Source organism: Sciurus vulgaris, assembly GCF_902686455.1.
Source record: "Sciurus vulgaris genome assembly, chromosome: 18".
NCBI classification, from domain to species: Eukaryota; Metazoa; Chordata; class Mammalia; order Rodentia; family Sciuridae; genus Sciurus; species Sciurus vulgaris.
In genome coordinates this window covers 34246457-34257821 of record NC_136479.1, presented here as the reverse complement: position 1 = coordinate 34257821, position 11365 = coordinate 34246457, and the positions used below count along the sequence as shown (strand labels likewise).

Sequence of the window (11365 nt, the reverse complement as noted above, 5' to 3'; positions counted from 1 at the left end):
CCAGGTGCAGTGGCCATGCCTGTAATCCTAGCGGCTTGGGAGGCTGAGGCAGGAGGATCTGAAGTTCAAAGTCAGTCTCAGCAAAGGTGAGGTGCTAAGCAACTCAGTGAGACCCTGTCTCTAAGTAAAATATAAAATAGGGCTGGGGGTGTGGCTCAGTGGTCCAGTGCCCCTGGGTTCAATCCCCAGTAACAAACAAACAAACAGAGGGAACTGCTTTAAAAGATCTGTTACCATCAACAGGAACAAGTGGCAGGGGAAGCACGTTCAGGCAGCATTTTTGGGAAGCAGTGCGTTTTGAGATGAAATGTTAGCGACTGCCCACGAATCCTTACCCTCCCCGGCTTCTCCTCCTCACCGCTCAGAGGCCCCACCCAATTGGCCTGGAAAGTTAAGGTCCTGTTCGTTGCCTCCTGGATTTGACACCACCCAGAGTGACATTTCCTCACTCCAGGGCTCAAGTGGAAAACGGAAGTAGTGGTGCCAGCTCAGGATTCCTGTGGGGGTTCCATGGCTGCTGCCAAGCTGTTAGGGCTCAGTCACTCATCTGACCCCAGTCCCTGTTGCTTCAACCAGCTCAGGTAGGGCCTTTATACTAAACGGAGCTGGCAAAAAAATTAACCCATTCAGCTAGAGGATGATGCACTTATCCCTCAGGCTCTTTTCGTTCTTGTGTCTGTGTGCACCTGCCGCCTCCTCCCGCAACTGTCCCTGCGAACAAGAAGCCAGTGACAACCCTGCCAGCGGTCTTGCAGCAGTCTGCACTGGAAGACCTGACCGAGGGCTTCTGTATACACATCCTTTAGCCAGGAGACTGCCTTCGAGCCCACGCACCCCAGCCCGTACCGGCAGCCACACTGCCCCCTACCCTATGGCTCCATTGTCACCCTCCAGATCAAGGGGCACGGAGCGTCGAGCGGTGCACATCTCGGATTCCCGCTTAGCCTGGACCAAGATGTCATGGTAGCACCAGAGCAGTGCCCCCAGCCCCGGAGCACGCGTCGAAAACCTGGAGGCGCGAGGCCTCAGCGCGTTGGAGGGACGCATGCGCAGAGCGCACGGCCTCCCGGGCGTGCCTGTGCCTGCGCGAGCTCCTCCAGCCCGGCAGGGGGCAGTGCGCCCAGCTCTGCGGGGCGGCCGCGCCGGCGTGACCCGGAAGAGGTCGCGTTATAAAGCGCTGGCGGCGGCAGCAGCCACAGGCGCTTGGAGTCTGGGCCCGGCTGTGGTGCTAGGATGAATGCTCCTCCGGCCTTCGAGTCGTTCTTGCTCTTCGAGGGCGAGAAGAAGTAAGCGGAGGGGGCGGGCGGGGCTCCTGGGCAACGCCCGACGTCCTCGGGCCCCGCGGGCCTGGGGCTCCGGGGGCGCGAGCAGCCCTCGCAGGACTTGGGCTTGTTCCACTGAAGGCCCCCTGCGAGGCCGCGGCGAGTGCACCGCTTCTCCGAGGAGGAAACCGAGGCGTAGGGAAACAGTAACTTGCACCGGGCGCGCAGGAACCCGCGGGTCTGTCGTGGAGCCCAGAGTCCGGCTCCGGAGCCCTTTTCCTTTGGGACCTGGCGGCCGACTCGGCCCACCCGCCACCTCAGCCTCCCGTGGGGGCAGCCACTGGGATGGCTCTGAAGCCCATATCCGTGTGGCATTGCCGGCGTGGAGCCTGCAGTGACCGCCCATTGCTGGCAGGCTGGAGGCCGGCGACCAGCCCGCCGGGCTTGGCTCCTGGAGCCTCCGCTGACAAATGACTTGGTCTGCCCGAGGCCCCGCTTCCTCCCCTTGGAAGTGGACTTACTGCTGTGTTCCGTCATAGAGTTCTCTTAGAGATCACACGAGGTCATGTGTGCAAATCGCTTAGTCCATTTGGTACCAGGGATTGAACCCAGGGCACTCTACCGCAGCTGCGTCCCCAGCCCTTCATGTTTGGAGAGGAAGTCTTGCTTTGTCGCCCAGGCAGGCTTCGAACTTGCAGTCCTCCTGGGTCGCTGGGGTTCCAGGCGTGTGTCAGCCCCCTCTCATTCTGAAGAGGCTGGTGTGTGGGGCTCCCTTCAGGCAGAGACTCTCGACTGGGGACCATTTTGCCCCCCAGGAGCAATGTCTGGAAACGTTTTTGGTTGTCACAGGGGGACTGCTTCTGACATCGAGTGGGTAGAGGCCAGGGATGCCTTAGAGTGTGCAGAAGAGCTCCCTGCAAAAAAGAATGGTCTGAAACGTCTGCCATTTTGAGGCTGAGAAATGCTGCCTTAGTGAGGAGGAGCAGCTGGGGCTGGGGATTGACTTCGTGGTAGGGCCCTTCCCTAGCATGTGCGGGCCCTGGGTTGGAGTCCCAGCTCCAGGGGAAGGAGGGAAAAAAGGCAATCCAGAGTAGGCCAGCCTTCTGCTGAAACAGGGGTCACTCACTAGGTGGCTTACTGTCATGAGTCAGGGAGGATGTTTGCTTTTGCACTGCTGGGGATGGAACCCAGGACCTTGCACGTGCTAGGCAAGGCTCTACCACCCAGCCACATCCCCCAACCTCGGAGAGGTTTTTATGGGATGAGCAGATGGAGGAAGGTTCCCAAGAGGAGGCAGGACCTGGGCTGCCTGGAAGGGCAGGGTTTAGACTCGGGGAGGAGGAGGTGCCTTCTGGTCCTCAACTGTTGCTTCCGCCTCTTTCTAGGATCACCATTAACAAGGACACCAAGGTGCCCAATGCCTGTTTGTTCACCATCAACAAAGAAGACCACACACTAGGAAACATCATTAAATCGTAAGTTCCAGGCCATAGGCCTTCAGGGGGTGTCTAATGGGGCTTTTGGGGCCAAGCACAAGTTCCAGGAGATCCTTGTCTCTGAACTACAGGAAGTCCTCATCTTGCTCCGGCACGCCCCAGTTCCAGAACGTTGTCCCCACCGTGATGCCGACCAGGTGTGCTCACATAGGCCCACTTCTGTATGGATTTGTCTGACTAGGGTGTAGCAAGCCACAGAAAAGCAGGGCTACTTGCTTTCGTGCTAATGAACATTGACAGCTGGTCATTGTTAGCTCCAACCCCCCCACCCCTACTTGTGACAGTGACCTTAGTGACAGAGGTCACTGAACAGTCTAAGCTGTACAAGGCAGAGAATGTAACTGCCCTGGAAGAAGTGGTGTAGGGTTATCCAGTGCCCCCCCATGGGCACCCAAAATTGGCTATACCAGTGACATCCCAGCGAGGTGGGTGGTCAGGGATGTGACTGTCACTTCTGCCCAGTGACTTGTCACTTTCCCCCAATGCTGAGGCAGGTGGGGGGAGGAGAAAGGGGAACCAGGCCTTTCCCAATCTGGCATGTTGGAAGCTGTAAGCATCTGGTCCAGAGTGCAGGGTGCCTGTCTGCTGCTGCCTCCCAGTGTGCTCGCTCTTGGCCCAGGAGCGCTCTGCTGGTGCAGAACCGTGCGCATGGGTGACTTCTCTGCAGCCTTGTGGAGTGGGCTGGCTGCAAGGACTGGTTCCCCGCCAGCACCTGGCCTCCTGTGCTGCATGGTGTGCTGTTCCAGTGCTCTGTGGACCAGGGGTGGGTTTCTGTGTCTGGTCCCCTGGCTGGATATTTACTGTCTAGGGAGGTCTCTTTGCTGGCAAGGCCAGGTCCCTGACTTCAGTGAGAAAAACTTCAGTAAGCCATTTCCCAGCTAGGGTCCTTAAACCCTGATGGATGCAGGGTGTTAGAGGTCCACACGTGGGATATCTTGCGTGTCTTATGTGAAGATTTTTGTGAGAATAAATGCCTCAGTAGAAAGCTGGTAAGCCACAGCCAGAGCCCAAAGGCCACTAGGCTCTGCCTCCCTCATGCTATCTGCCTGTTTTTCAGGCAGCTGCTGAAGGATCCACAGGTGCTGTTTGCTGGCTACAAAGTCCCCCACCCCTTGGAGCACAAGATCATCATCCGTGTGCAGACCACCCCGGACTACAGCCCCCAGGAGGCCTTCACCAACGCCATCACGGACCTCATCAGTGAGCTCTCCCTGCTGGAGGAGCGCTTCCGGGTGAGGATGCTGGTGTTGGTGGAGCAGTTTGTAGGCCACACGCAGGAGTGCTCCAGGGCTACTTCCTGGGAGGCACCTGGTGTGAGGGGCAGTGCAGTGACAGAGCAGGGACTTCCACCACCCCACCAGGAAATCTGACCCAGGGCTGTGGAACTAAGGCCTGCTGTCTCCCCGTGGGTAGGCTGCTTAGGCTCCTTCAGTCTCATGGCCCCAGGGGACCTACTGCCACTGGAAGTTGCTCTTGCACGTCTCCTCGGTGCTGCTGTCTGAGCTGGTGCAAGGCCTGTGTTTCCAGGCGTTTGTCTAGGTGCAGTTCAGACCAGCTGGAGGTGGGGGTCACACCAGAGTCCAGGACAATTTAGAAAGAGGGAAAGAGCCAGGCATGTGAGGGTTCTCCCCATCTCTGCAAGGTCTATGACCACTGGACAGGGCCACTTCCCCATGTGGGCTGCAGAGCAGAAGGCAGGGTTGGCTGAGGTCCCCTCCTACTGCTGGCTGTCCAGCTCCCAGGAAAGTTGGGGGTGCCGTCTACTCATTCTTTTGTGAGCGGTACAGCCTGTGGCTGCGTTTGGGAGAAGGGCCATGGCCCAAGTTCTTGGTGGACCCTGGGCGGGGGTTGCTAGGGCTGTTTCCAGCAGCCTGGCCATTCCAGCTAAGTGGCTGCTTTCTCCCTTTCCCCCAGGTGGCCATCAAAGACAAGCAAGAGGGGATTGAATAGTGGTCAGAGGGTGCTCTGCTGCGCCCGTGAGCCCAGCTCCCCCCTCCCCTCCAGGCATCGCAGAGGACCGTGGTCAGGCCCAGGCCCAGGCCCAGGCCCAGGCCCAGCTGTGGCTCCTGGCAGCTCTCCTCGTGAACCCCCTTCCCTGACACTGAGGTGTCCTGTACATAGATCATTTTAGTTTCTTAATAAAGTATGACAGGAAAGGACCCAGATGTAGCAGAGGTGACTTCCCAGCAGGCAGAGTGTCAGGCAGGAAACCTATTTAGACACTGGGTCCACATTTTGATGGACTGACCCACAAGGCCATGACTTCTGCCTCTGGCTGCTGGATAGTGCTGAGGATACCTGTGCACCCATCAATCTGCTCTGGAAGCCTGGGAGGCCAGGCTGGCCTGCATAACTGCAAACACTGCCCCAGGCCTCGTGTCCATAATAAGAGGATTTAATAAAAACACTCATTGATAAAAACACCCACCTTAGCCCCGAGCTAAATAAGTTAAGCTGAGTCCCCGTTGCTCTGTGGCAGAGGCAGGAGCTCCTGCCTCACTAACATCTCCTCCAGATGGCTACGATGTTGGAGTCCGTCAGAGCGGTGAGGTAGGTCAAGGCAGCATTGGCCACTACAGTGTTCACCATGGTCTTGGTCACCGGCTGGCCAAGCGCCAAGGGCTGAGGCCATTTAAGGATCTGGTGGAACCAGAGAGAGGACTGGGCTCCTGCTTCCCAGATACCCCTGTCCCACACACTGTGCCAGACCCAGCCTGGAGAAGTACAGCCAGTAGTGTCCGTGGGGACAATACCTGCACCGGGGCCTGCGGGGCTGCCAGCTGTGGAGGTGGCTGCTTCAGGATGTGCCTGACATCGTAGATCCACACGCTGCCCTCCTCGTCCCCACAGAGCACAATCCCCTTGTCTGCCAGGACAGAGGTGGGGGCCTCAGTGAACCTGGGAGGCAGGGCTCCAAGAAGCAGGGGGTGGGGGTGGGCTCACCGGGGCAGGTGCTGAGCGAGAAGTAGGCCAGCTCCGTGGACGACCACTGCAGCCGGGCCAGGACCACCACAGCCAGTGGGGACCGGGTGCCCCGGCCCAGCCACGTCTGGCTCCAGCTCCACAGGCAGATGGTGCCCACGCCACTCCCCTTGGAGGCTGTGGGGAGAATGGAGACTTATGCCCAAGCTGCCCCTCACCACCCTCCTGCTCCCCACATGGGGTGCCTCGGAACCCCTTGGACCTAAGCCCCGGCCCAGGGACAAGTGACCCATATGGGTCTCAGAGGCTGGGCTGGCCCACCTGGGTTCACTCACCCACAATGTCCTCATTCACAAATGCCAGCCCGTCCACTCTCCGCCCAGATGCCTCGGAGCCGGTGGCAAAGACAAACTCTACCTCGCATGCCCTGTGGGACAGCAGGAGGTGGTGGTTGCCCCTGACAGGCACAGAGCTGGGCCCTGGCCTGGGGGAGGCTGGAAGATGAGCCCAGACTGCACTCCTGGCCATGGAGGGGTTCAGCGTCATGTGCCCTGGGCCACAGGGCATGGCCCCCAGAGGCACAGGGGTTGGAGGGGTGGGCGGTGTGGCTGAGCCTCCAGGCCCAGGTGCCAAGCTGGGCAGGTCTCAGGTCACATGCCAGGCCCTGGGGTGAGGGCCGCTCTGACCTCGAGGACAGGGCACCCCTGTGCCTGCCCAGTCCCGTGGAGGCCAGCCAGCACCTAATGAGGGACAGGTGAGAGCCACAGGAGTGCAGAGGGGACAAGGAAGCACAGACCCATCTGAGGATGTGGGACAGGCAGATGTGGCAGAGGAAGAGGCGGCGGCCCACCGTGTGCAGGGCAGCTGGACGAGGGCAGGGGAGCCCACGGCCACCACTAGCAGCTGGCTGGACACACCGCACCCTCTGCCGTGGCTTCCACTGGCCCTCTGCACATGTGGTCCCTCTAGGCAACCTCCCCTCCCCTGTCTGACCCTTGTAGGCTGCCTGCCACAGGTCACCTTGGCAGGATGCCCTGGCCTCTCCTGTGAGGGCTCCCCTCCCTCGTTGCTCTTCATCTGTAGCTGATAGTACCCTCCATGGCGCTGGTGCTGGCCACCTCTGTGTGGCCTGTGTCCCCTAAGCAGGACCTCCATGCTGAGCACTGTCTTAGGGCTTTCCGGTGACACTGATGAGCCACAAACCTCCACATGGCATTCCCAGAGCCCCCTCCCAGCCTGGACACCATCTCCCTTGCCCTCCACTGGCCCTGGGATGCATGTCACTGTCTCCTCTTTATGTTAACACGAAGGTCACACGGCTGAGCAGCAGAACCTGGGCTCAAATCAGTTGGTCAGTGTGGTGGGGAGAGGCTCTGAAGCCTGAGGCTGCCCAGGGCAGGGGCATGCTGGGCACCCAGTTCTGGGCCTGGCTTTCCAGGCACCCCGCTGGCCTTACCTCCTCTTTTGGGGCTGGTCCAGCCGCACATCCCAGCAGCAGCAGCCGCCCTCACAGCCAGCCAGCAGGTAGGCATCCGGGCAGGAGGCGACCGGGCAGAGGCGCAGGGGGATGGAGGCAGAGTCCAGTGTGAGCAGCTGGCTGCCGGCAGGTGAGGGGAGAGCATGAATCCCAGAGCCCGGTGTCCACCTGCTGTCTACCTGCTGGCAACTGCTCCCCCCCAGGCCACCTGCAGCCTCACCTGGCCTGGAACTCATAGTCATGGTTGGGCACCCCAATGTTCCAGAGGATGATCCGCTTGTCATAGGAGGCCGCTGAGGAGGGAGTGGGAAGGGGAGAGGCAGCCCTGAGGAGGCCCTGCGCGAGCCTCTGGGGAAGGAAGTGGGGCTGTGGCTGGACGGGGACTCGAGGGCACAGCCCCGTGTCCCAGGAGCTCTGTACCCAGCACTGCAGCTGTCTCGTGCAGCTCAGTCACCACCCGTGTGGGTTCACCACACCTGGAGGGCCAGTGGCCCAGGTTTCCAGGAAACCCCAAGGCCACAGAGCAGGCTGAGCATAGCATCGGGGTCCAAAGCCCAGGCAGTTGACCATAAAGCCATGTCAAAGCCAGAGCTGAACTCAGGCCCAGGGGGCCCAGCAGCCACCTGAACTCCCCACCATCCCAGGGAGGGGACGCTGAGGCCATGGGGCAGCAGGACTGGGAGGTGGGGAATCCCTGTGGTGAAGGGAGAGGGTCTTACTGAACAGGTGGGTCTCGTGGGTGGGACTGAAGCAGAGGGTGGCGATGGCCTTCTTGTGTGCCCGGATGACTCCACAGCAGAAACCCGCCCGCACGTGCAGCAGCCGGACCAGGCCCCGCAGGCCTGCAGCCGCCAGCACGCTCCAGCGCTTCTTGTGGCCTGCCTGTGTGACCACCATCAGGGCTGTCCAGGCCACTGAGAAGAACTCCTGGGGAGGGACAGGAACATGGTCACTGAGCAGTGGAGGTGCGGGATGTGAGGCCTGGCACGTGAGAACAAGGTCCAGGAGGGCTGGGGCTGGAGCGTGGGCCTCCAATGCCAGCACTCTGCCTGGCGGCCACTCACCTCACCAGGCGCCTTGTACTTGTGGAGCACGATGCCCGTCTGGCAGTCTATCACGCAAACCGCCTCCCCGCCACACGTGGCCACAGTCTGGGAGGTGGCCCCCGAGTGCCCTGTTCCAAGGATCAAGGGAGTGAAAACTTCTTCTGTAGAGCCCCTCCCTGCCACGCCCCCTCCCAGCCTGGAGGGCTGCTTTTGCTTTGTTTTTATTTTTGGTGGTACTGGGGATTAAATCCAGGATACTTTGCCACGAGCCATGTCCTCAGGCCCTCTTATTTGAGACGAAGCCTTGCTAAATTACTGAGGCTAGTCTTGAACTTGCAGTCCTCCTGCCTCGGCCTCCAGAGTCACTGGGATTACAGGCCTGCCCCACCGTGCCCAGTCTCTCAACAATTTTAAAAAGCCGTCTCTCCTGATTCCCCCTCTATCCAAGGACAGCAACCCCACGTCCCCGTTGAGAATGCCGCGGCGTGGCTCTGCTCCGGTGGCCTGTGCCTCCCTCTCCTGAGACGCACCCTCCTCCCAGGCTGGCTCGAAGGCACAGGCCCACAGCTGGGTCTTCAGGTCCTGGGGGCTGTTGTTCCTGCTGTGGCACTGCAGGAAGTGCAGGGGCTCCAGCTGCAGGGCAGGCTGTGGGGGCACAGGGGGTCATGGCTGCCCCAGCTCCTGCTCCCCGACACACCCTCCCTGCACCTCGCCAGCTCACCTGGCTGCCCGCAGGACCTGCGGGGCCGCCCTCCATCTGTGCCGACGGGGACGGGGAGGTACAAGCCCGCTTGGTTGAGGGGAGGTTGGGTGGGACCTCATCCGGCCGTTTCAAGGCCACCAGCCTGGCCTGTGGAGGGGGCCTTGTGACCATGGGTCCACCTGCCTGGGGCTTCCTTCCACCCCATCACAGGTGGACTGCATGCTCGAGGGTGCAGGAGGCAAGGGCTCAGACTCCTGTGATGCCACTGGGAGGTGGGACCCAGTGTTAGGCAGTTAGGTCACAGGTGGCATGCCTCTGAAGGGGACATCAGACCCCTGGTCCCTTCCTCCCTCCCTGCTTCCAGACCATCACGAGGTGAATGGAGCTCCTCCACCATATGTGCCAGCCACAGACCATGGTGATGAGACCAAGTGACTACGGACTGAAGAAACTGTGGGCCTAAACAAACCTTTTCCCACTGTAAGCTGATTATCTCAGGCAGTTTGTCATACTGACAGAAAGCTAACATGCTTGGGCACGAGCAGGCTCCTGTTAGGGACCTCCTGCTTTCCAGCATCTTCCCCAGGCAGCAACAGTCAAGGCTGCTCCTTGGAGCCCCAGGAGTCACATGGAATCACACTCACCCTTGGCTTGTAGGTAACTGTGGTTTCCAGGGGCCTCTTTGGGAAGTCTGCCTCATGCACCTGGGTCCCACCGGAGGCTACCAACTCCTCAGAGATCATCCGCACCTGGTTAGGGCCAGGCCTTCAGGAAGCTGGGCATGGTCCTGGATGCCCCTAGCCCTTTGCCAGACACCAGGTCAGAAGAAGCTGTGCCTCACACTCCCTGTAGCCACCCAGCCCTCATGGCCAGAGACCTCCAGGGTGGTAAGAACCAGGGAAGCTGACCCCCAGCACAGCGGGAGAGCACGTACTCGCCACTGGGTGAACTCGCGGAGGGATTCGGGTCCATAGCGCACATCCCTGACGGCGGACCTCACGAAGTCTGCCTGTGCTTTCTCAGCCTCCTCTCCAGGGCCCAGTGCAGCCATGAACTTCTCCCAGTGAGCTGTGACCTGGTAGGGAGGAGCAGATCCAGGCCTGGCCCCTCTCTCAACACAGTCACAGATGCCTTAACTCTACCCTCTGCTGGGAGCCTCTTTGTGCAGCAGCACAAAGCTAAGGAAAACTTGCCAGGACCTGGACGGCCCAGTTGGTCTTGGCCTGCCCCTCTGTGCCCTGCCTGCACACCTGGTGGGCAGGACCCCCAAAGGCAGAAGCAGCAGGTCAGGTAGTCAGGGCCAGGGGCCCCTGCACCTCCCTCAACGCCCCCCACTGCCCTCAAGCACACCCTGATACTTCTCACTGCCTTTACCCTGTGGGTCAGTTCCCGGTTCAGGTTCTCCACCTGAGTGCAGGTTGAAGACGCATCCTTGCCATTGACCTTACGTAGCTTGGGCAGGAGAAAGGAGACTTTGAGGTTGTCACTGACCTGAGAGATGAAGGAATGGGGGAGTCTGAGCCCCATAGAGTCCTGACCCAGGGACATGGGACTGGTGGGGGACCCCACTTACCGTCAGGAAGGGGTTGCCCTCCAGGCTAAGCTCCTCAAGCTGCGGGAACTGGCACAAGGCAGTGACATCCCCCAGCTGGTTGTTGGCACAGCGGAGGATGCGCAGGTGGGACAGGCCCAGGTTGGCTGGCAGCGTCTCCAGCTGGTTGTTGGAGAGGTCGAGCTCCTGCAGCTGCTTCAGGCGGCTCAGGAGCTTCGGGTCCAGGTGCTCAGAGAGCAGCTTCAGCCCTGACAGGCTGCGTGAAGGCAGAGCAGGAAGGCTGCTCAGGGAACAGCAGGCCTCCCACCCACACCCACTGCCAGGCCACCGCGGAAGGCGTTTCACCTGATATTTCTTGAGCATGCACAGAAATTTAAAAAGTCTTATAGCTAGTTTAGAACCGGGGGCTGCTGCTCCTCTGGGGGCTCCTCTGTGCTTTTCTCTAAATATCTCTGCGGGTGGCGCACTGCCCTTTCTGCCCTCCGCAGGGGTAAAGCCACTCGGGGCCCACCTGGCACACGTGCAGGGCAGCATAGGTCCCGCACGCCTCAACAAGACGTTTGGCGCGCGATGAGACTCCGCCAGGGCAAGCGGACGATGACCCGGACCGGCAGCGGGAGGGGAGGGGTCCTGGCCTTTCTTCCCGCCCCCGGGGCGACCCGAGCCGCGGCGGGGGGCTGCGGAACCCCGCGCCCGCGGACACAGCCTCCCCCGCCCGGCTCTTACTCCAGGCTCCGGATCTTCCCCAACCGGTCGCTCTTGGGTCGCCCGCGCTGCATGAGCAGCCGCGCCGTAAGGGGGCCCATGGCGAGCAGGCGCGTCCGCGCTGGCCCGCTGGGTCGCCCGGCGTCCGGCAGAGCCCGGACTGCCCGCCGTCGGGTACTGGTGCTCGCCGTTGCCGAGCCCA

At 60.8% G+C, this 11365-nt stretch overlaps 2 protein-coding genes across 3 annotated transcripts; one reads left to right on the top strand and one right to left on the bottom strand.

The window, feature by feature from the left end:
* The first annotated feature begins 1140 nt into the window (after positions 1 to 1140).
* On the top strand, positions 1141 to 4797 carry POLR2J (RNA polymerase II subunit J). The gene is made up of 4 exons (XM_079121838.1): positions 1141 to 1286; positions 2648 to 2737; positions 3816 to 3990; positions 4673 to 4797. The coding sequence occupies exons 1-4, from the start codon at positions 1234 to 1236 to the stop codon at positions 4706 to 4708; spliced, it is 354 nt and encodes a 117-aa protein (XP_078977964.1). The 5' UTR covers positions 1141 to 1233; the 3' UTR covers positions 4709 to 4797.
* A 273-nt stretch (positions 4798 to 5070) lies between these two features.
* LRWD1 (leucine rich repeats and WD repeat domain containing 1) lies at positions 5071 to 11318 on the bottom strand. 2 transcript variants are annotated; one of them, XM_079120123.1, is made up of 15 exons: positions 11185 to 11318; positions 10480 to 10714; positions 10281 to 10397; positions 9841 to 9981; positions 9551 to 9655; positions 8925 to 9053; positions 8734 to 8848; positions 8222 to 8331; positions 7877 to 8084; positions 7378 to 7450; positions 7137 to 7277; positions 6016 to 6107; positions 5702 to 5857; positions 5512 to 5624; positions 5071 to 5398 (listed from the first exon to the last, which is right to left on the bottom strand). In XM_079120123.1, the coding sequence occupies exons 1-15, from the start codon at positions 11262 to 11264 to the stop codon at positions 5258 to 5260; spliced, it is 1956 nt and encodes a 651-aa protein (XP_078976249.1). In that variant the 5' UTR covers positions 11265 to 11318; the 3' UTR covers positions 5071 to 5257. The 2 variants fall into 2 exon arrangements, with proteins under 2 accessions (XP_078976249.1, XP_078976250.1); XM_079120124.1 differs by having other exon boundaries at positions 10314 to 10397.
* Between the last annotated feature and the right edge of the window lie 47 nt (positions 11319 to 11365).